The 25,376-nt window shown below is 41.0% G+C and overlaps 2 protein-coding genes across 2 annotated transcripts in view; both read right to left on the bottom strand.

Moving 5' to 3' along the window:
• LOC104966019 (AP-1 complex subunit beta-1-like) overlaps positions 1–25,376 on the bottom strand; it is a 373,094-nt gene that overhangs the window by 1,246 nt on the left and 346,472 nt on the right. The window lies entirely within an intron of this gene.
• On the bottom strand, positions 4,209–10,759 carry spry4 (sprouty homolog 4 (Drosophila)). The gene is made up of 2 exons (XM_010795103.1): positions 10,558–10,759; positions 4,209–8,202 (listed from the first exon to the last, which is right to left on the bottom strand). The coding sequence occupies exon 2, from the start codon at positions 8,149–8,151 to the stop codon at positions 7,012–7,014; it is 1,140 nt and encodes a 379-aa protein (XP_010793405.1). The 5' UTR covers positions 8,152–8,202; positions 10,558–10,759; the 3' UTR covers positions 4,209–7,011.

The raw sequence follows: 25,376 nt of genomic DNA, 5'->3' as shown, positions 1-25,376 counted from the left end.
GTGTGTGTGTGTATGTGTGTGTGTGGTTGGAGGCTACATGATTTTGCAATCTGCAAGTCTAAATGTCAGGGGGTTCCATTTCCCAAACAGTGTGCACTTGCCATGTCTGCCCCATATAAGAGTGTGCATTCCTGCAGACCTGCGCAGGATCTCATGTGCTTACGAGTATAATAAACCCCTCCCCAACTCACACTTATGCACACACACACACACACACACACACACACACACACACACACACACACACACACACACACACACACACACACACACACACATACACACACGTCACACACACAATCAAATGGTGATTTCATTCACCAGAAATTCAAAGAAATATTGCAAAACTCTTTTAGAATTGGTTGATGCGGAAAAGTCAAATTGTGTCATTAGTTCTAGATTTCAACATTGTTTTCTTTCTTTGGAAGGCTTTTTTTTTAAGTCATCTCGTCCTTGTCCTCTCGGCTGTGTTGTAATGACACCCAATTGCATAATTAGAAAATTCAGTTTATCTTAATACTGCAAACTCTTAAAATGTCTATATAGTAGAAAGTAGAAAATGGAAACACGCATTAATTTACATTTCTTTGCGCTGGATGCAGACTTGATTTTTGTCTACGGGTTTATGAGAAGAATCCTGTTCCCCAAATGCTATATCTCATTTGTGACAGACACATTTGAAATAGCCAAAATGTATATGAAGTTGTGAAAGCAACGGAAAACAGTCTATAGTGCTCACCATGAGGTCGGGCGAAGAGCCTTTCATCGCAAGGCTGGGTGAAAGGCTCTTAGTTTTATTAGTGCACTTCCTGGTGCTCATCAACATTTAGATTAGATATACTTTATTTTCCCAATTTGGGAATTTTTTCAATGTGTTTTGTGGGAATACATTGCACCACAAGGTCCTGCAAGAGTTTCAGCATTGAATAGGCAGAGGCCATCTTTATAGAATCCACCAAGCCCCAGCACCTACCCCGTCCTTAAGATGTGTGATTGTGCTACCTCTTCACCTTTGGGTTTTCTACCCTGGAACGGTATATGCTTTCGTTTAGCATCACAAAAAATATTGGTAAAGGTTGCAAACCATTTAAGGGCCAACATTTTGTTTTTTCTGATTCTGACTTTAGCTACAACTCATGCTGTTTTGATGCTTGCTAATGTTGCCCCTGCAAATTAAAATCTCTATCAGCAACATATTGCAAACTTAACCCCTTTTTTGTATTACATTTTTTTATCTATCGGCATCTATACATTATATTTTTTAAACAAAAAAACAGGAGGAGGGTTATGAATAGGGGTGAAAGGAAAAGAAAAGAGGAAAGTGTGTGTGCATGTAGCTGGGTCGGTGGTGCAAGGGGGTTTGGTTGAGCGCTACACCAGATGTGAAAATGACTTTTGCAATATGTCATCTAAACAGCAAACTGCGGGGGATTTACTTGAGCTTGCTTGAAGCACATAAGTGCTGGAAAGACACAATTACAGTTAGCTTCTTGAAAATCTCAAACCAGCTGAGGGGAAACATAATTCATTGCAGAAATTGGCTTGTAGATTTCCCCACAGCCTCAGAACATTAGTCTAACATATGTTACCCAAATGCAGATTCACGCTGGAAAGTGGCTGTTTTTCCCTTTTTTCAATTATATCGTGGGTCACATTGATGTATGTTGGTATGGTGACAAAGCGGCTGATGCAGCAGATAAGAAGACCAACATGAGATGGGCCAAGTCAGAATCTGGCGATTGGTGGCACCTGATGATTCCTTTGTCCTGCGTTATCGCAACACAACCTCGCCAGTAGGACTCCTATGCATTGATGCATTGATGGTACAATCCACATACACACACTTTCTGTGTCATACATGTCCTGACTCAAAGTCCCATGCAGCCTAAAGGCCACAGACTTCTAGTTATTTTATAAGTAAACATGGAGCACATTTAATGCATTTCAATGTCTTAATCTCTGGCCAATTTCAATAGCTAAATAATTATTCTCTCTTGGACAATAATGTAACACTGTCCCATTTGCATTTGAAAATGCAGGAGTAAGAAACTACTGGCACAACATAAATGCTTTCCTATAACAACAGCTGATGTGTGGGTGTGACAACCTTATTCTTGATGGTACAATAACGCTGTAAATGAGGCAGAGCACAAACATGTGGCGGTAGCAGCAGTCTGACATACTAGCTCACACACATTGCTTAGCAAATTGAAAAAAAACACAGTAAACATACACAATTGAATTTTTTTTCTGAAGATTCAAACATTAGTTTCATCGGTTTTCTAGCTGCATTGTCTCCTGTGGTAAACCAAACCACTTTTCGTAAGCCCAAACCACAGCACAAATAATTATTTGCATGCTCAGTTTCTGACCCAGCAATGGTTGAAACTGTGAATCCAGTCTGCTATAATACAAGCTGATAATAAATGGTTTCTCCTTCAGCTGCCTGTGCCGGAGCTTCCTGTGTTGATGATATGTATGTGGCCCGGTGGGGTGGAGATGACAATGTAGGTGTGGAGGAAGTCAAATGCAGGTGTTTGTGTGTGTGTGTGCTGTCCCAGGTGGGTGCTGACAGACCGGCAGGTAAACAGGCAGGTTGGTCTGTGATCTCACCTGTTAGAGCAGACTCTTCAGCGCCTGCAGGGCTTCTGCAGCGGAAACGTGTTCTTTATGTGATGCTGGAAGGCCAACTCTGTTCTACACTTTGTTCTTTTTATGTGCTCTTTTTTCCCTTTTTTAGCTGCCTCTTCTCTACCTTTCTCACACACTCTGTGGTGTTCATGTGTCCCGCTTTACTCTCCCAGGTGCACTCTGGTAAACACCCAGGAAACAAGGGTGCAGAGGGGAAGGGCATAAGGGAATGAAAAGCGCCTCAGGGGTAACAGCAGTGCAGGTGGGCTGGGGGTGGGGGGTGATGACAGTGTGTGTATGTGTGTGCGTGTGTGTGTGTGACAGGAAGATTTTGTGTGCTCCAGCTTCTTAAGGAGGTGCTTTAGAGAGAAAGGAATGTTACACATCCAGATTATAACAGACCACCCCTATAAACTAGGAGGAAGTCAGTTTAACCTGTGAGTCAATCGCACACAAACAAACACAGCAGCCATCAAGCATTGCTCTGATATGAAGTGGCCATCTGTCTCATGTTACATCGTTACGAGGAAGTCTCTAAATGATTTCCTGTTACTTATGTAATGTTTTTTTTCAGTTTAAGGTCAAGCTGCTTTATTTGGCCTTCAGTGACCTAACAGTGTTTTATAGAGAGCAATCTATTCAGACACAGGAAGCAGGGGACCTCAGGAAGTTGAAGTGATGATGTAAAACAACTCAAGCCCATAAACATTCCTTTATAGAACGAATCGTAGTTAACGTAATCAGCATTTAGTAAACTAAAGTATCTTTATAAGAAGCCTACAATGTGTTTAAAAGGTATGCTGAAATGCACTGTACTTATGAATGATTACATTAGGACCTAAGCACTTTAGGACCTAAGATTTCCTTCAAGATGTTGATCCTTATTTGTCAAATTGTAATGTTAGGACATGCTGTTATATCTATATTTTACTATGTAACTTGGAAGTTTTATGAGTATTTTTGTCCAAAATCCCACTTGGAGTTTTATGTCAGTGGTTATTCTGAGGTATAGTGCATGGTGTGTGTGTGTGTGTGTGTGTGTGTGTGTGTGTGTGTGTGTGTGTGTGTGTGTGTGTGTGTGTGTGTGTGTGTGTGTGTTATTTGGTTGAAAACAGCTCACAAAAGTAACGACACAACAGCCAGGTATATTTAACAATATATATTTCCATTGTCAATGTACATTCCATTTCGACATAAGCTTTCTTCACAAACAAAAGGTTGGCATCTAAATAAATACTATATAAAATAGAACTTCAAAATAAATATATCTATAAAGGGAACCTTTTATATGAGAGATTTTTTTTCTTTTTGTTATATCTAAACAAAACAAAAGCACGGATTTCGTTCTTAATCCCCAACATTGACATTGCAAAGGCATAAAAGGAATGGAGTAGTATCACCCAGCTGTATGAGACTTTTCCTTTTGTTTGGGTTGAAAATAAAATAAATCAGTGCCCGAAATTTGAGCGACACAAAGGGGTATGGGTGTGTAAAAGTCACAGCATTGTAGCAAAGGGTAAAAAAAGAAAGAAAAATAACGTTTTTAATGATTGAGTTGTCATTGTTGGATGATTATTCCACACCTTTAACAGGCTAGCGAGCACATGTAAAAGTATAAAGCTAACGTGCAGTGACAGAGCAGAGAAATAAAATAAAGGCAGCGACTGTTGAAAAAAGAGGTCCATTGGTTAAAACGATGGCACAGAACTACAAATCGAGAGGGAAAACAGTCGAGAAAGGGAGAGGAAGAGAGACAGACTTGTCTTTCTCTCCCTTCTCTGTGGTATGACACGTTTATGCACAGCAGCTGTGTTTGTCAATCAAGGCCAGGGGTGTTTGTTAAACTTTTTCTCAGGGAGGAAGGAGGGAAGAAGAGGGAAGAGAGGAAGGAAAAAGGCAAGAAGGAGAGAAAGAGGGGAGAGCTGAGACACTGAGAAGTAACAGCAGGAAATGGGCTGATCCGGATAGGGGTAGATTGTGTTCCCTGTGTGGATTCAATGAGTCCACAGTCTTTAGGACTCGGAGAGGAACCAGGGAATTAGCTTAGCCTCTCGACTGCTAACGAGCCATGGATAGCATAAACAGCAGGAATTTGTTTTCCTTCTTTTTTTTTTATTGCCGGGCACACTTTTTAAATCAAGTGCTAGTGATAGAAAGACCTGTCATCTTTGTTACCCCTCCCTGAACCTTCCTATCTCCACACTCAATCTTTCCTTTTACTCACAACCTCAAAAACATCTTAATCTTACCCTCAAAATATATATCTAATATATTCTCTATATATTTTGTACTGAATTGTAGTTATAACGTACCATGCAATCTTTCAAGGACATTTAAAAGTCTCTTCTAAAGAACACAAATGTTGTGAAACTATTTACAGCAAATAACATTGTACCTGCATAGCTCTATTACTAAATATATTGTCAAAACATTTGTAATTTTTGCCGCCTACCTATAATGTATTAGGCTTTGGCCCAATCACACAATCATTCTCAGTTTTGGCACCTTTCTCTCGGAGTGAATTGCTAGGTTTTTGAAAATATTGCCTCATACATTCAAGACTAAGGATAGTGTGTTTTTTCTTTCCTTTTTTTCCTGTGATATCAGCTTTGTGCAACAAGACAAATACGGTTATGAACAAAGTTAGGCGCCCTAATGGAAGTTAAGTGTCCAACATGAAAGAGAGGCGTGTATTATGCAGCAACAAAGACAGTATGCCTTTATGCCAAACAGAAAAGGCCATCTGTATTAAAGGGCAGCATGCCTTTAAGAACCAACTGCCGTCAACTCCATTTGGCAAGAGGGCCTAACAACTGTGATCACTCAGACAGCGAAAACAAGCTACTGTAACCTAGCTTCCTTTGGCAAAGTCCTAAGAACATCATGCAAGCCACACAAATAGACTTTAAGAATAAAAGACAACCTATCTGACTAACGCAGCTATGCAGCATAATGATTAGAGTTGAATGAAGACACTGTGTGTAGAGGGGGGCTGGGGGTGTGGGCTAAATGTAGTGCACGCAAACGTAATGTGAGATGGCTGAGGTGGTTAATACTGTGCTTTAGTACATCCTTTAAGGGGTTTGCGTCTTCCTAAAAAGGTTGTGCAAGTGGCAGGATTGATTTTGACAAAGGCTGACTACATACAAACACAACAACAACTTTGCTATGCCTTCTCTCCCCCCTTTTCACTCTCTATCACTTGCATCCCCTCTCCTCCGGAAACATTATTTTCTGGCCAGCTTGTCTCTCACTTAGCTTACTTGTTTTAAATTATTCACAATTGCCTTTTTGCCCCAAAATATGTATTTGCCTTATTGTGCAAAGAGGAAGTAGACCAGGCTCTTAGGCAGTTTAGAAATCAACATGCTGTAGGCCAAGTTCTAGAGAGGATTACTGTAACAGTCCCTGAGAAGGTTGGGTGTACTTTTTTACACATTTCTCTACGACACATCGACTTCTAGCACGTTGGGTAACCATTAGACTAGAGCATGCAGGTCATGACATGCATTACCTCCGAGGTGATTGGTGAAAAGCCTTCAAAATCTTTTATAATATCTGGACTTCACCCCCCAAAAACAGGAAAAACACTGTAAAGTGATTATCTCTCTCTCTTACTCTACACTTATTATGGGAAATTACTATTATCTTTAAGTCTCAAACATTTTTGCTTTTTACAGCTCCTCCTTGTAGATTAAAACTAAAGATAAATTGTTAGCATCAAGCTAGAATCTTTCAAGCTAAAAGAGGAGAAAACCTCAAAGATGGTGATCATCATAATAGAGGAGAGAGTGATGGAGTAGGTGGTGATTCCACTCTTGCAGTGGCCTATCATAAAGCCACAATATTGGTTATCACTTAGTTTAGTGTTTTTACCCACACTATGCTGTGCTTTCGGGGGTTGGGAGGGAGGCGTACAGATATTCATCTCCATCTAATAACTTTTATGTTAGCCGAGGAACAGCCACCAGCTTCTGGTTAGTTACCATTACAAAATTAGCTAAGAAATACAGAGCAGTAGAGAGGTACAATGACTTTGTGCCTTCAGCCATCTTTGCAAAAACAACACAACCAGTCCCACAATCTAGTCTCTTCTTCTTGTGTCACTCTTACAAAAACAAAAAAAACATCTTAGGGGGCCTGTTATCTATTCCTACTAGCAGACTTGCACAGATCAGGCCCCTTTTGATCATCCACCCTATCAAACAAAGGTCTAGAAGCCATTTAAGTACCTTTGTTTTACATAAGTCACTTTCCAGCAGATTAATGGGGTAGTTTAAGGGGTTGGTGTTGGATTGTCCTATCCATAGAGAGCAAGCAAGTAGTGTGTGGTCCTGTCCATTTTTTACTGAGGCAACCATTAGCCTGTCTGGTCCACTATCATGACCCTTGCTGCTGCTGCTTCTCTATTGTCCCAACTTTTGCCTCCACGCCGTTTTTACACACCGGGGCACTCACGCCGCCCTGTGAGTTCTTGCAGCGACAGCCAGGCCTGCTAACATTGTCGTAACACTTCTGTCCAAGTTTGGCCAGTCCAGTTGCTGGCAGATAGCAGACCAGGCAAGGCAGGACAAATGAAAGGGCAGCCATGAAGGACCAGCGTGCGCAACAGTTAGCTTGGGAACATGAGCAGGGCTTGTCGGCACATGAGCCCTCGTCGTCCTCATCCTCGGTGCAGTGGTAGAAGATCCCTTTGACCAGGCACATGCAGGTGGCTGTATCCACCAGGCTCTGAGCAGAGCACAGGCACTCCTGGTTGCAGACCCAGCAAGAGGGTAGGGTTCGGGGGAGCGTACACTCCGTGCATCGGCACTTCCCGCAGTGCTCGCAGAGAACAAGGTGCTTCTTCTCTGCCGGGGATGAAGGGATCACCGCCAAACCCTGCTGGCCTCCATTGGTGCACACGCCTCCTGCGGGCATCTTTGCAGACTTAAGGTCCAGCGATTTAGAGGAGGATGAGCAGGAGGAAGCTGAGGAAGAGGAGGTCAGGACTTTTGATTCAGAGGAAGGGAAGCAGCCTGGAGTTTGGGTTGTGATTGTTTTGACGGGGCCCTGGTGGGGATGCAGGTTTGGATGGTGGTCCACCGTTGGGGTAGGCGCAGCGTGGTCCAGCAGCCTCTGATCAGACGAGGTGCTGCTGCTACTGCTGATGGAGCTGGGCCTCCCACTGAAGGAAATCCAAGGGTGGGTGGTGTTATCCTGGTGAGAGTGGGGCTCACACCTGCCTTGCTGGTGTTGATGATTGTGATGGTGGTTGTGGTTTGCCCCAAGAAAAGCATCCTGATTCTGACCAAGCCAGGTGATTCTACGGTTCACAGACTTCTGGCTTGGTGGCTGCTGAGAGACAACAGCCGGGCTGTCGATGTAGTCGTTTTCCACATGCGAGGACTTTATCTGGTCGATGGGGTAGATGGTGAGAGGGTGCTGAAGACGGCCGTAGGGCACTCTGCTGTCCAAGAGGGGCTGGGATATGAGAGAGGAGGACACTCCGGGGATGTGGTGGGGAACCCTGGACTCCATGTGTAGGCTGGTGCCTTGCACGTCTTCACTCTAAAGCAGCATTTAGCAAAACTGAAAAAAGACAGACACAAAAGAGACAGTTAAAACCAGCTTCATGTTCTGTTTAAGTTATTGCTCTTGTACCATTTTGAATAAAGGGTGACAGGGAAAATAACATTCCTTTATGTGTCTTTAACCAAACCAGTCAAGGTTTCAGGTCATTAGACATTAGACATTCAATTAGTAAAAAAAACACCTATTGCATCTTGCATTTAATCCCAAACATACGATTATATTGGAGGGGTTGTGAAGTGTCAATTTTAATATGTGGTATAATTTAAATGTCCTGCTTCTTTTGCTTCTGCTAATGACTTATGTCATAATTGAACTACTTTTTTTCCACATGATATAAAATGTATTGTATAACTATAATACAACTTACAATAACTATCTAAAGGAATCATTAGATTGCCAATCAACGCCTCAGACAATGTGTAAAATGACATATTTTACAGGAAAGCTTGCCTAACCCAAGAGGATTATTGCGTATTTTAAAACTCTTTCAACAGATACCGGATCTCTTGAATAATCTGAATGTAGAGTTTCCTAACGACCTTGATTGTTTAGACAACCAGGTTTCAAACCTCCTCTATTCTAACTTTGACATTAGGACAATAGAAGTTTGGCTCTCATCGCCTCCTTTCCAAAGAGCAGGGAGCAATAGAGAGCAGGGCTTGCATGCAAAAGACTCAAAGATGCAAAACAAGGCAGAGCAAAGAGATGAGAAGGTTTCCAGAAAAAAGATTACAACTAAGCCACAATTAACACAAGAGGCAAATACATAGGGTCTTGGAAAAATGACATCCTAATAAGCAAATAATATAATTGTGCCTACAATTGTATCAGTTTGAAGATTGTCCATGTTAAAACATGTATATACACACACATTTGAATCAGAGAAACAGACCAATCTTGCAATTTGTGAATGGGTCAGATTTTATGAACTGCCGGTTTTTGTGAATGAAAACTGCTGGCTGCAATCGGTGTTGCAAGCATGAATCAATGCGCTCCAGTCATGATGAACCTGAATGAAATCGGTTTCATCATTCATTTCTTGGATGAACGGTGGGCAGACCGACAAAGACATAAATAAAAACGATGATTGACGACAAACTATATTTTCTACTGACCTACATCTGCGGTGGTAAGTTAGCTTATTACAAAATCACCCCGCAAACCTAGCTCATTCAGACCCTGAGAGATGCATTATGGTTTTGATTGTATTCTTCCAAGGCACTCTGAATGTTACCAAGGACCTAAACCCTGTCGTGGTGCGGTTCATAACTGCTGATCGATTGTTTATTTTATGTAAACATGTGTCATGCTCGACACAACTCTGCTTGACCGTCGGCTCGTGTTATTCTCCTATTTCCTCGGATTTCCAAAAGCCTGGTTGAGAAACCTGTTGTGACATTGCTGGCACCGACAAAAGCGCGAGTGATCGTCAAATCTAGACCATTATAAACTCCAATCCGGAACATTGCGAGTTTAAGTGCGTGTGTGTGCGCGCGTGTGCCCGTCCCTCCCTTTAATATGTGAATGGACTGAGTCATACAAACTGGAGGCGGCCGCTCGGCATAGTCGAATAGCATATAGGCATTTTATCCACGTATTGTAGCCTACACCTGAATTTATACATATTCAACAGGACGAACAATGAAGCAAATGGTACACTCTCTACACCAGACAGATTTAGGTTGAGGGATAGTTAAATAAGCGATGTTTAAATGCGTAGCTTGATGCGTTACCCTGGACGTTATGACATCCGAAATAGGCAGATAAAAGACACATTTTTATATTTTCTTGGAAGTTAGCCGGACAGGATGAAAAGGCAATGGGAAAAACACCTGACACAACTGAAATGGTGCGCCAACCGCTGCTGCAGCGAGACCGAGACACACATCAAACCGCCCGAGATATGCTACAACATGAACAGCCATGGCTTCAGAGTGGACGGAGGTTTAGACAGAGGTGGAAATATGGATCTGTTACGCTGACTGATATCGTGACATTGGCCATATATGATGCTTCAAATAGCAACGCGTCATAGGTTGAAATACGTCTCTACTTTCAAAAAAGCGAACAAGTTACGCTTCATCGCGACACGGTTTCACCTCTCTATGACTACAACATTACTTTTGATACGAAATCGGTTGTTAAATATTGACTCAAAGTGCAAACAAGGGTCCGCGAATCAGCTTGTTGCAAAATAGAGTCTGCAAGAGCGTTTGCATGTGCACAAGTCACTGGATAAAGAGGGACAGTTCACTGCAGCCAGCAAATGGGGGCTGAATACTGTTTATGCAGCTTTACACTCACAAGTTTCAATTATTTAACGATGAGAAACCATCAGGGTTAATCACTTACTCTGGTCTCAGGATACAATTCTCATCCCTTCGTTGCGCACGACGTTTGCGCGCAGGCAATAGTCCAGTCCCAGTGAGTGAGTAGCTCCACAGTAAAGATAAGTCCAAATGTTATGAAGTAATAATGAGCACGGTAATCGAAAGGAGACGGGATCTCCTGCACTATTCTCCACTCGCTGGTGCGTAAGGCGACTGTGGACGCAGAGCTTTGGATATGGTGTTGCAACCACTGAGGGGGAGGGAAGTGAGTTTTTATGAATGGGAGGGTAGAGGAAAGGGAAGGGACGGCACTGCGCAGATGCCTCGGCTTTTTTTCCTTTTTTTGTGAATGGGAGGGCAGAGCGACTCAGGAGGGCTGAAATGCGGAGGTTACATTTTTATGAATGGGGAGGACTCCGAATGACATTGCGCAGGCGCGCTGCCGAGATTTTTATGAATGGGAAGAAATGGCGATTGAGGCGTGTGTGTGTGTGTGTGTGTGTGTGTGTGTGTGTGTGTGTGTGTGTGAGAGAGAGAGAGAGAGAGAGAGAGAGAGAAGGGGGTGAGGGAATGAGGAGGTGGGTCTTTTTTTTTGGTCACAAGGGCAATGTCAGGCCTGATTTACATAAAGCCTCGGCTCATCGGCTGTGGTGCCACTCTCGCTTTATTTTAGCCTGTTAATTTATTTATCTATGCAGCTCTCGCTTCCTGCAACACATTAAAGGAGACGCGATTATGGTGGTTTTGTGTAATAGATGAGAGGGGGAGCAAGATGTGAAATCTGCAATGAATTAATGTCTCATTTCATCCTGGCGAATTCAATCTTGAATATTCTTGTGATTCTGATTAATGGAGGGCAAACTGTCCTAATTAAAAACATAAAGATGCATGCATGGCCTGCATTTCAGGAAACAAAACATCTAAGCAAAGCCACCATCCCACATGTATGATACAAATGAGGTTGATGTATAAAAACATGACGGCTATTTCTATTTTAATCTACATTTCTTCGATGTCGAGATACCAAAGGCTATTTCTCAGCGCCATTAGGAATAATAATGGCCGCTCCTCTTGTGTATCTATTCTATCTAAATCCGTCTATTGCGAACAAGGACGTGTCCTTCCTTCCTCTGCAACAATGTGAGGTATGACTACAGCTTCTATCTATGGTAGTGTAAAAAACAGAGGAGATGAGGGGGAGGGGAGGAGAAGGGTGGGGGGTTATAACGCCTACTCTGAAACGCAAACCAGCATGAGGGCAGGCAGGATTCACAAAAGGACAGGATGTTGTTGATTTGTACCGAAACCACACGGAGGAAATGAGTCTGAATTTCCTTTCTCTCTGACATCCCAGTGTGTGTGTGTGTGTGTGTTTCCCTGCAACCCCCCACCCTCACCATCCTCCCCTCCCCTCCCTCAGCTTGGGGCTTTTAACCAGTCAAAGGTTAACAGTTGCCCCATTAGCTGTTTGCATAAATCACCATGGAAACCACTACATCCCAAATTGTGATTATTGTTTTTTTGGATAAAAAGTATAGACAGAGAGAAAGAATCAGTGAACGATATAATGTAATTTTATTTGTATTTGGATGAATCAGAAACAAAAACAATTGTCCTTTAAGCATCCAGAATAGTCTATAAAACACAGAAAAAGGTTTTTAATCAACTGAATATGCCTTAATCATAAATAGTGTATACAATTAATATTGTCTTGAATAGTTTTTTTATGATATGCCTGTAATAGTGTATTATAGAAATGTAGGTTTCTCAAGAGTATATTTACATGTATGACCTTTTCATGCAGATATAGTGTATATTTTAGGAATAGGAATCATATTGCAATCCTAAGAGGTTTTTATTAATCTGATGTAAATACTTCTGCATAGTGGCATGGGGGAAACATTTTAAACCCATAATAGCTTTAGTCTAGTTTAAAATAGCATCACTCCATCTAAAATGCAGTATTGCAAAACAGCTTTGTTAAAACTCCATGATGTAATGCAGACTTGAAAATAATATGGCATTACTTTCTGCCTGCAGGGATCTTCTCAATATACAAGATAACTAAAATAAGCTCTTTAAAATGTATTATTAAAGAGCTTTCATAATAGACCAACAAATATGGAAATCTCACATGGCAGCCTGTCTTTCCTTTTCCTCACATTTGTATTATTTCCCTCTATAACTCTCTCTGTCTTTCTCACACACACACACAGATGCACAAAGACACACACTGTAGATACTGGCAGATTTCTGTGCGCAGCTGTGTGGCTTGCAGGCATGGTCCACATGAAGTGCTTGTTGAATTGTAGATTTCTTGTCGGTGTGATCATCCAGGCATACATGCACGGAAGGGAGGGCCTAGATTTCTCTCCGGAGTCTTCCCTCCCAGCTTTCCTTCCTGCCACATCTGCTGGCTACTGCTGTGAGCTTGAGATGTCTAATGGACAGCCCCATCTGCTTCCACAGCAATTTGACATATCACATGTTGAAAAAATGTTCCCTGCGCTTTGAAAACCAAACAAAATGTATATTATTTTAAGCCCATTCTTTATTCGAACCTTGGAAAAAATCTGTAGTTGAACCGTTATTTCCACCTCAGTTTCTTCAGAATCCACACACAGACATTTCTTTCTAAATCAAATTACAATGCCAATAACCTTCTCGTGTATCACTTAAGTCTATCACTTGTTGTATTTCACTAATCTATTGTTGTTTGTCAATCTTGTACTTCCTGATTGTTCCCAAGACACAATCTCCTGAGAAAGGCTTTTGATTGTTCCCTGACTGTGTGTATTTGTGTGTCTGTGTGTGACACTGCTTAAATGCAAATCACAGCGATAGCTCTACACAGAGTACTCACAGCTTACATCAAAAGCTTCCTGTTGCAGGTAAGCCATCATTTAAATCGCCCACCTCCCCTTGTGACACCACACAATACACATCTCTCACCAATTAACAGCTGTGTGGGGCTGCAGTTGCAACAGCCTGAAGGTGCTTTTCACACCAGGCCCACATGTCTGTACATCTTTCCCTCCTAAACATAAAATACAATTTTCAATAGAAAATGAAAGGAATGATCAAAAATCATGTATGAGTATATTATACTCATGATTTTTGAAAGATTACATAATTTGTGGTATTAAATAAACAACATGCAGGAAACGGTACTCAGCGTGCACTTTTAAATCATGTCGATCTGAAACAGCTGTCTCATTCAGAAGAAAGTTCAAAGATTTTCCCAAAAAGTTTAATGGATCCCAGACAATAGTAGCAGTAAAAAAACATGAGTGGGAGATACAAAAAAACTGTTGCTACCTCACAGAGTACTTCATATTTCTTACGGGCTCTGTCCCTATGCTTGCTTCCTGTAAATATGTGTGTTGTTCAGAAACATTGCAAAGTCATTTTACCTCCAAACTCTAAGCATTGGTCATCTGGTGTATTCAGAAGGGCGACTTCCCCTACTTATCACAACAACTCGGCTTGGTCATGATGACATTATTTCCGGTTGTGGAGAATATTTGTTTGTCAAATTTACAAAAGGATGTTGGGGCCCTATAATGTAATGTATCATCAGTGTGTGATTTGTTTCAACTGAAAACCAAGCGTTTTCTCCGAACCAGGAGAACGGAAAATGTAACCATATAAATATCAACATAATAGGTTAGGAAGGGCATTCCATTGCTATATATGGTAACATAGATGGAATGCTAAACTTTTGTAAATGTACATTAACTATAACCATACATAGCATTGGAGAGGGAATTTAGCATGAAGATGAAAGCAAGCATGAAGTAAATTGATTACTTATAGTTAACCAAATTTCCCCCTATAAATGCTGAAAACTGTAATGGATAAACAGTTGGAATAGTTAGCTACTAGGTCATTGTTAAATGGTTGAAATAGTTAATGAAAAGTAGTTAAAATAATGGGATAATTAGATGGTATACATACCAGTAGGTGACGTATTGAATACAATTGAGTAAAAGTAGTGGATAAACTGATGTCGTACATTCAACTAATAGATCAATTGTAACTGCAACTCCAAGTGTCATCAGACCAAATGCACACTTTTTCAAAGTACCAAACACTGACGATTCAATTTGACAAACATTTTTTATTTTTTATTGTGTAAAAAAACATCCCTTAATAATCATCCATAATCACATATTTGGAACATGATGGGTGAAGAAGGGTACTTGAGCTCATTTCAAATGGCTGGTTGCAGTACATGTGTTTGTGAATAATGTTACCGTAAGGGTGTTTTTTTCTTCTTTTGAACAGTAGGGTAGGCTTATGTCCAAGAATAACATAATTAGCTAATGTAATGATGGATTTTAACCTACAATAACAGTCAAGCTGAGAGCGGCATTGTAGAAAACTCTATAGTCTGCCTAGTAAGAGGCGGATCCCAACCACAAGTTCAGGTAGCTTCAACTCCTCAAATATTGACTTCCTTCCTCGCTGCCCGCTTGGTCAGGAGGTGTGTTTGTGTGCTTTGGAGTCCGGAGATGTGTGTGGTAAAAGAGGTAGGAAGGAGGGTGGGGGCGCATGTATGTGTGGTTGTATGAATCTGTGTGTCCACATCCATAAAAATAAAGAGTTTGATGACTTTGGCATGCCCTCGTTGCACCATAATAGGATACATTAGCCCTAATTCACTTAGAGCCATTAGAGGGCTTAGAAATTCCTGTAAAGGAAAAACAACACAGAGGCCAAATGAGCTACACTGGCTCAGCTTGCATACAACAGGTTGTTCTGTAACACTATCATAGCTATTGTGTTTAAATCAACTGTATATTTGTAGATACAAACTTTTTTTGGGTCATACAAATGTGCCACTTTCAATTAATTTTGCATTAGCATTTGACATTTTGAAAGGAAATCTCTCGACCAGTAATTTGACATGCTTACTCATTAGGAAATTAGTTTTGTGGCTCCATATGGTCACCACCATTGTTGGAGAGGCTGGTCCGTTAGCAGCCGTGAGCCCATAAGACTTTGTTGTTTTTTTGTTCTGGGCTACCGTTTTGGAAAATGTGGCCTCATCTGGTCCCGGTTGGTCCCACTTCAGATCATTTAAGTGACGAATGCCATTTAGCAGAAGCTTTTCTCCATGATATTAGTTGTATTAGGCAATAGTGTTTTAATGAGCATCGGCCTTCAAAAAAATGATATCAATATAACTATGAATAGTCTGAAGAGCCATCACACTTTTTTAAAGTGGGAAGAGAACTCTATACTTTATTTGGTGAAAACAAAGAAAATAAGCAATGATCAGTTATTGCTTTCAAGCGTGAAATTAATTTGACAATAAACTCCATATGGATAATTTTGCTGGTGACTCAGGGACACTTGAAGATCCTTGGTTTGAAAACCTCTGACCTCAAGGTCATATAGACTGTATGTTCCCATTATGAACCAGACACAGTTTCCATGTTGACAAGCATTTGCCCTGCTGAAATGGTCTCATGCGAAACCCTGAATCCATGTCAGCTCCAGGGGTGCTGACCCTGACCTCTGAACTTCCTGGGCTGGTTCAAAAGAGATGAAAGAATTTCCCTATAGGGATCAATAAAACCATCTCATTAAAACCTTGTGATACATTTTCCGCAGTGGTGGTCCAAGAGGGGATCCTTTGGATTTAGTAGACCTTATGACTATATTTGTATATGTATTTTTCCGGTGAGCCAGTGCAGGACTGGAAAGCAGAAGTTAGTCATAATAGATGAAAAACAGGAAGAAGTCCTTCCATGGCCATCAGTAAAGCACGCAGTTTTGAGGAGGATCTTACCGTTGTGTTGGTGAATCTTTAAAGGTCCCATGTCATGCTTTTCCGGTTATTACCCGTCCCCTTGTGTGTTATGAAGGTTGTTATGCATGTAAACGGTCTGCAGAGTCAAAACCCCTCAAAGTACACCCTGTAGCGAGTAAAACTCTATCACAGTCTATACTGCCCCAAAACGCCTCGTTGGAGATTGTGACACACTTTAGAAACTACTGTACTAGGCAACAAATGGAAGACATTGCATCCTTGGAAATGAGCATCATTANTGTTCCGTGTGTGTGTGTGTGTGCGTGTGCGTGTGTGTGTGTGGTTGCAGTGTGTTTGGACTCGAAACTTTGTCACTCCAGTATCTTTGTTGACTTGACTACAATGAGTTTGAAAAGTACGTCTATAGCTAGGTGACTCAATAGCGACACACATATGCAACTTTGACTTATATCCAAACATTTAAGTACAGAAATCTGTACCTTAGCCTCTTTTAACGACGACTCCGAATACCCTTGATTGAGCACAAAACATGTAGTCGTAACATTTGACTGGCTTTTCTTTAGGTTCTAAAGTGTTCTCGTTTTCCATATGTGAAAAGCGCTCTTTTACAAGTGTTATTTTGGATGTAATATCTTTTATTGTGGTCATTAATCTAATTAACCCTGGGGAGATGAGAACAATACAGGTATACATACTTATATTCCGTATATGATCTACATTATGTCACCAACAATTTACATTCCTATTCATATGTTGTAACAACTCAAGTTTGACGTTTATTAAATAAAAACCGGTATTTCACATGTATATGACCTATCGGTCACTCGTAGACTTTACATCTACAACAAAGAATTCTTAATGTTAAATGGTTATTTTATTGGAACCGGTTACATAATTTTGTCGCTCAACGAACATAAGTATAAATTAAGATTAATATAACCCGTTGTCAGTCTTATATGGCTCTAGAATTTAGTGACTGTCATTTAGGTATAACGGGGGGGGACGAGAGAGAGGACAGGCAAGACTGTGTCTGTCTAAAGGAGAACAGGAACCTCTATTATACATTACTGTGTGCGTGCGTGCGTGCGTGCGTGCGTGCGTGCGTGCGTGCGTGCGTGTGTGTGCGGTGTATGGCGTAAGTGTGTGTGTGTGTGTGTGTGTGTGTGTGTGTGTGTGTGTGTGTGTGTGTGTGTGTGTGTGTGTGTGTGTGTGTGTGTGCGTGCGTGCGTGCAGACCAGCTAAATTGTACTACTGAATTTGTGTATGGCGTAAGTGTGTGTGTGTGTGTGTGTGTGTGTGTGTGTGTGTGTGTGTGTGTGTGTGTGTGTTCATCCACGGGGTGCCGGGATGATATGTACACAGCAACACTTGGAATGCCCAGAATGTGAGAAATGGTGAGGAGAAGCAAGGGCCTTTGTAGCCACGCCCCAGACGGCAGGTCACGCTTCAGTGATTGGTTGGTCCCCGGAGGTCAGAGTGCAGTCGGGGTCCTGTCAGTCTTCTGAAGAAAGGTCGAAGGTCAACTTCCACCGGAGCTCTCCTTTCCTCCCCTCGCCCGGCGGGGTTCTTCCAGTTCAGACGAGAGCTACAAAGTCAAAACTGAACCGTTTTTTCAGGAATTTTCAATGGAAAATAACAGAAATCCTATGAGAGAAATGTAGATGCCTGCATTTTTCAGAGCAAGATAACACATTGCTTAAATCGACACCAGATTCACAACATGTGTGCTTTTTTAAAGTTGTTTGTGAAACAAATCTAATTTAATTTAGCTTTTTATATATTTTTTTATATAATTCAGCTGAAAACAAGTGGGACCAAAAATACCTTATGTGAAACAGCCACAAATAAAGACAGATTGCAGGTTATTTTGCGCCCCAGAAGTTATGATGGCTGCAGCTTCAGCAGTATCCAACTTCAGCTCCCAGATACTCTGATGACAAGCTTAAATTAAGCTTTCAGAGGTGGGACAGGAGGACAAGAGGAGAGGAAAAGGAGTAGAGGAGAGGAGGAAAGACAAGAGGATCAGGTGAGTGGAAAAATTGAGGTAAATGAGAGGAGAGGGCGAGAGGACGGAAGAGGAAGAAGAAAAGAGGCTATGAGAGGGGTTAGGAGATCAAAGAAGAGGAGGAAGCAGGAGAGAGGAAGATTAGGAGGAGATGAGAGGAGTATAAAAATGATCAGGGGATAGAGGAAGGAGATGTGACGGTGAGGGAAGAGCGTCAGACAGCTACAGCAACTTCCTGTTAGCCATCAGTCTGGAGAGCAACAGAAAGTGAGTGGCAGACAAAGGAAATCAGTTTAATCTGGGAAAAAACCAGAAGCCTTTTCCAATTCTGTCAGCTGTGAACTGGTCATAGAAAGCAGGCTTTAGAATTAGTGTAAACAGTTTTAGAATTACATATTGAGCAATGTTAAGCTTTTATCTTTCAGGGTAATGTTTGAGTATCCTCGATGTTTTAAAGGAATTTGTCAAGATTTTGGGAAGTAAGCTATTTTGCAGAGAGACATACTTAGCTTAGCATAAGGGCTAGATGCATGGGAAACAGCTGGCTCTTTATGAAGTAATTTCACCTTGCCAATATATAGTTACAGTATGTGACACATTTGAAGTTAAACACACAACTTGTCGTTTTTGCTTGACTTTTTGTGTAGCGATTAGACATGATGAGGTATAATTCGTCAGAGCCAGGCTAGCTGTTTCCATTCTTCTATAGCCTTTATGCTAAGCTAAGCTAATCTTCTCCTGTCTCTGGTTTATTATTTAATAATGTGTGTTCCCCAAAACATTTTGCTAAGAGGCTTTAATGGTGCGAGATAATACAGTCATGGCAAAAAGAACATGTGTCCTTTTTAAAGAATATATCCTTAAAACATTTACCCTATAAATAATAACACTATTGTTTTAACACTATGACCAAATAACTTTTTCTTCATTGCATAATTCAATTTTAATTCGATTATTTTCTTATAAAAAGTAAACGTTTATCTTCTTGATTTATACATGTAGTGAAATGTAATATTAAACAAATGGACCACTCATAGAGCTGCAACAGTTTAGTAATATCCTTTAGAATTATCTAAATGAATTCATTATAATATGATTTAGTTCATGTTGAAGATAAAATGGCCCCTGAATGAGTTTTTTATGGTGAATTTGTGTCCAGATGTGAGTGTGGGGAGTATGCTTTGTAAGCCTCTGATGAACACAATCTCCTCTTGAGCTGAGAGGATGTGGCTCGAGAGGGATGCTTTGACTCACAGGCTTTTATATTATGATGTATGATGAGGTGGTCAATTTCCGAACTAAGGCCCAGTCAATACAGGATATGAATCAGGATCCTATTCAATATGAACAGAAAATATACAGCAGCTCTTCACTATAAGTTCTATTTTTACATGATGCTATTCTCACTAAAATGAATCATCTCAGCATCAGAAGCTGAGTCAGTGATTATGATGATATCCTGACAGTCAGCTCATTGTAGTTTACAAAGAATCATTTTCTGCATCAGATGAGCTGTGTCACTCGGTGCATTCATTTGCGCTTATGTACCTGGTTTTCCTCAGCTGTCTGCTGTAACTTGATTCATAAAACAGGCAAATAAGAAAGCTAATTTAAGACTAAGGATTAAGACAAACCTGATTAACGGAGATAGAATAAATCCGGTTTTAGTCACATATATTTCTAACCAGGATGAGGTTTTCACAAAAACACATGAGGCAGGATAAAGACTCACAATGGGTGACACAAGGGAAGTACAAGAGGAAAGAGGATTTGATTAAGAGTTTTATACCTTCATAATGAAACTAAAACAGAAACTCCAACTAAAAGTAAAGCTGAAACTGAAATAAATACTGTAAGTCTTGTCTGTCTGCTTTTATGTTGAACAGAGTCAATGCAAATGCACCAACTGAAAGATAAGAAAAACGAAGTATCAAACAAAAGCAAAACTAGTTGAAAGAAAGTTGATGCTTAAAATGTGATTTTAATTTTCTAACTATTACACACGGCCCAACGTTTAGCTGTTCTACTGATCAAATTTGCCCTTTAACTCAAATGTATCAAACAGCAAAAACTCCACAGATTCAATTAAAGAAACACGATACAGTTGGCAGTCAACAAAAAGGTTCAATACAAGGATTTTCTCCCAAGAGTATGATATTTATTTATCAATATCAGACACATTTACAAACAATACTTTAACCAGTAAAAACAACAATTTATTATGAATTCACCAAGAATGCTATTTAAAATGGTATCCAGCTTATAGAAATGGACTAAATGAGCGCAGACAGTTACTGTTGGGAGGGGGAAGCAAGCAGGTAAAATCTAAGTATTACTCACCGCCACTCACACGACACGTGCCCTGTACATACACAGCAACTGCAAAGAAAGTGATGAATTAAAGAAAGTGCAAAATTAACTAAACACACACACACACACACACACACACACACACACACACACACACACACACACACACACTTAAGGGGCAGTGAAGTGCACGTGAGGGCCTAACACCGCTGAATCCCAACTCCCAAGGCTGCCGCTCACGTCAGGGGTGCTGGATCCCTCAACAAAAGACACAAAACACAACAGTATATAAATTCATTGGATAAGATTCATTGAGATAATAAAAACACTAATACTCTTGGGAGAAAATCCTTGTCTTTAACCTTTTTGTTGACTGCCAACTGTGTTGTGTTTCTTTAATTGAATCTGTGGAGTTTTTGGTGTTTGATACATTTGAGTTAAAGAGCAAATTTGATCAGTAGAACAGCTAAACTTTAGGCCGTGTGCGCGGCCGCGGTTACATATACATGTACTGTAGGTTGTCAAAGTGTTTGTTGATGTAACTTTCAAAATGTAACACCTCCTTTTAAGCTTCCTTAAGTAAATGCTGGTAAACAAACAGGTTACAGAAGTATTTCTAACCGATTAGCCTTACAAAAATATCTGGAAATAAAACATACATTTGAACTTCGTAAATTGTTTCTTTTTTCAAGGCTACCACGACACCAAAACGATTACTACCAAGCAACCGTACATTAGCTCAAGAGCTTTTAAAAGAAGGTCAGTGTGTTGCTTTGACACTCTGTTTTAAGAACGTCAAGCATAATTTACCTGAAAATGTGACATTTCATTCTGGACATCACCTCAACTTTTTCTCCAGCTTCTCCACCCCTCCCTTCATCACTACACCTTCCTTTCCTTAATTGATCCCCACATCCTGCATATCAGGCGGATTAGACTCGGATTAGCCAGGTAAACACAACACAGCAAAGCGTGTGTGTGTGTGTGTGTGTGTGTGTGTGTGTGTGTGTGTGTGTGTGTGTGTGTGTGTGTGTGTGTGTGTGTGCGTGCGCGTGCGTGCGTGCGTGTGTGTGTGTGTGTGTGTGTGTGTGTCTGTGTGTGCGCGTGTGTGTGAGAGTGTGTGTGTATGTGTGTGTGTGTGTGTGTGTGTGTGTGTGTGCGTGCGTGCGTGCGTGTGTGTGTGTGTGCGTGTGTGTGTGTGTGTGTGTGTGTGTGTCTGTGTGTTACACCAGAGGGGGAAGTGGAGTCTTTGATCAGGCTAATGAGCTGCCAGTCCTCCCTCCAGGGCCTGCTGGTTGGCTGGGGGTGTATGGACACCTGAAACAACATCGAGAACACGCATAGCCTCCAGTGGCACACACACACACTCTCACACACACCCTCTTCAATGCAGCACACCCGCATCCTGCCACCATTATTCTCTGCCTACCACCCCCTGCTAGTCGTCTCTATCCATGTGTCAGTCACTCCCTCACTTCACCTCCAATCTCCTCTGCAGCTCCCACCCCATTAACAGTAGCCTATCCTTTGACAATGGTCCCACACCCACCTACTGCTTTGCCCCCTACCTATCCTCTGTTCACACACACTTCCACCTTCTCGCACCATCCCCCGTTCACCTTCATCTATTGTTCTTCCTTCAGTCAAGCTTATTAAGTGTCAAAATGCTGATTAAGTTCATTATTTTTACTTTTCTTATTTTGTTGTTGCTTCACATAAATGTATGTTCTCACTACTGCATTAAAGGCCAGCAAAACGTCTTAAACTCCTTTGGTTCCTTCCAGTTCTATATTGTGGCCAATTGTCCCTTAAAATGACACCCACTCATTATTTATTTTCCAACAATCATAAAACCAAAACTTCTGCTCTGCTTTGGTCAGGGCTTGTTTTTTTCCACCTTTTCCATTTTATTTAGTTTTTGGCAATAAAATCTTCCTGGCTACAATTAAGTTGAGACGTTTTAGGCTTGGAGAGACAACCTTATGATACCACATTTTTATTTACTGTCATTACCAAACTATATGATATTCATTATTTATTGTATCTTCTCCTTTTCAATTCTTAACTGTGGCATGGAGATTTCTGACATTTAAAAAAATGTTAATATCCACCAGAATATAGTAAAAGCAAAACTATAAAAGTAAAACTCCCTTTTTTCTTTTGTTGTGAAAACGACTGTTCTAGAATCTAGAGGCATTATAATTATTTGTTGCTACTTAATTTTGCTCCTGTACTGTTCAGTGTACTGTGGTTAAATTATAATCATAGCATACTTCAGGACAGGACTTAAAGCAAGTGTTTCACTTTTAAATCAGTTGTTTGTGTAGTTTTTCACAGGGAGATAAAACGTTTTTCGGGCCTTGAATACTTCCTGGGTTTACTTCCTGTGACTATGTTTGGTCAAAGAGGCTCAAAACCTGTCCTGCAATCACTGCTTTTATTGTTCCTCTCCAAGAAACTTTACAGCTCCTCACACATACACCCACTTACACCTCACTTCCTCACCCCTGCTGACCCTTCAACCCCGATGTGTGTCACTCAAGGTGGTGACAGTGGGAGATGGTGCTGCCGACACGGGGGCACTGAAGCGATAAGCATTTGTCTTTGCCCTCCTGCTTTTTCTCCTCTGTGTCTTTCTCTCTCTCTTCCTCTGTGGCCTTTGCTGCCTGTTGCTATGTGACCCATTGACCCATGACTTGATTGGCCTCTGACAGCCATCAAAGCACTTTCTTATTTCACAATGACAGCTACAGGACAATATGACTTGGATATTTTAAAAATAGAACAAGGCCGTAGTTTAAAACACATACAAGCAGGGTGTTCTGATTTCATGTAGCACAGCTGTTTTAAAGGTGTTACCTAGAGTTTATTTAACTATCTAAAGTATGTTACTAATCACTTTAGACTCTTTCCCATGCGTTTGTTATGTAACATGTCTAAGGAAGTTTTCTGGCCCATCATGACTCAAATTACAGTTCTATAATTATAAAGAGGAGAAACTTAATATTAAGGTTTAAAACTCCTGGACCTTCAGGCTTCTTTAAATAAAGCCAGGTCTCTTGAATATACTTTACCTTCCCCACAATGCCATGGAAGCCGTCTTACAATAACCGAGAAGTTCACATTTTGACAGCCCACATGTCTTCAAAACGCTTATCTGCATGATTTCAAAAACCACAGATGTCTCTGGGTTATATTTAGCTCTCTGGTGTAGCAACACTTCAAACGTCAGTAACTGACACGAGAAACTGAAAAATACATGTCCGAGGTGAGGAAACTGGAAACAAAACACAGATAAAGTTTGTTCCTGGGCCAGATCTGCTCATGAAACGTAGTGTCAGCACCTTAACAGATCTTCTAAGATAAAAGGCTTACAACAGGTTTTGCTGTTGAAACTGATGATCATGTTGGATGTGGTTTGTCAATGTACATTTATGTCACAGTGAAAAAATATCCATAAGCTCTCCCAACTAAATGACTACGATGCACTGGTTAACATGGTCATGCGATATTCTCAATGAAAAGTTCCTTTTTAATTGAATTATTACTCATCTCACATGGACATTTCCAGTGTGTGTGTGTGGTGTGTGTGTGTGTGTGTGTGTGTGTGTGTGTGTGTGTGTGTGTGTGTGTGTGTGTGTGTGTGTGTGTGTGTGTGTTTGTGTGTGTGTGTGTCTCGGTGTGCACTCAGGATGTTATCACAGCCCTCAATCTTGACGGGGTGATTTACATCCTCTAAGACCGTCTTTTAGAAGAGACACGAGACACACACAAAAGCTGCACACATACACACTCCACAGACCAAAGAGCGGAAGACAAGCGCAGCAAGAAAACAGGTTGACGATCAAACCGGTTTAACAGAGCTCTTATGATGTTTGTATAGAGATCTTGTCCTAGAAATCTGTTTCACATACTCAACCCTGACAGCACTTCTTCTGAACTCTGAATGTGAGGGTGATGGATATTTCAGAAGTTAGAGCGGTCCTGTCCCAGAAGCGTTCTGCTTCTTTAAAAACTTGCTTCCTGGCACAGGAACATTTCGCTTTGACAGCATAGCAATATATTTTAAAGCACACCAAGGTATGTTGTTTCAGAAATACATCACCATCATTGATAGTAGAAGCTACAAAGGTTAATTTTGAATGGGTTAGCCTCAAGTTTGATATACTTTCTTCCTCTAATTTCCTAATTGCCCATAGGAAATGGGGGGCATACATTATACAGCTGCTAACTAGATAATCAGTGTTCCTAAAATGACATATAGTACAAATGCAATAGTTTGATATACGTCACATTATATGACCTGTCATCTCAATTTCATGTTTAAACACTTAATGAGTTGTCAAGTGGTCAGCACAAGGGAAGTTCCATCATCCTGGAAGGTGGCCACGGTGACACCGATCTTTATATCTGGGGATATGGCAATGATGTCCAATTATAGACCAATCAGCATCCTCCCCTGTGTCTCTAAGGTGCTGTTTACACGAGAACGCAAACGGTTGTATCTGCTACTTTTCTCTTTCGTATAGCCCGTTAGTTCACACAAGCCCGTAACGGAAACGTGGAAACGGATCCCACAAACAATAACGGGTCCCAAAGTGGATAGATCTGCAAACGGAACGCTCTGGGGGGCCAAACGGCTCAGTGTGTACACCCTATACGATCATTTTCCTGATAACGATGAAGCCATAGCCCCACCTCTCCCCACCTCTGCTGCTCACTGCTGCAGCATGGTCAGTAGCTACTC

This window comes from Notothenia coriiceps, unplaced genomic scaffold (genome assembly GCF_000735185.1).
Source record: "Notothenia coriiceps isolate Sejong01 unplaced genomic scaffold, NC01 NC01_scaffold00037246, whole genome shotgun sequence".
Lineage (NCBI taxonomy): Eukaryota > Metazoa > Chordata > Actinopteri > Perciformes > Nototheniidae > Notothenia > Notothenia coriiceps.
Note: the sequence above shows the minus strand (reverse complement) of the source record. Positions and strands in the feature narration are given on the sequence as shown.

Coding starts and splice junctions, on each gene's coding strand:
- spry4 (XM_010795103.1), bottom strand. CDS start 8,151: ATGGAGTCCAGGGTTCCCCACCACATCCCCGGAGTGTCCTCCTCTCTC.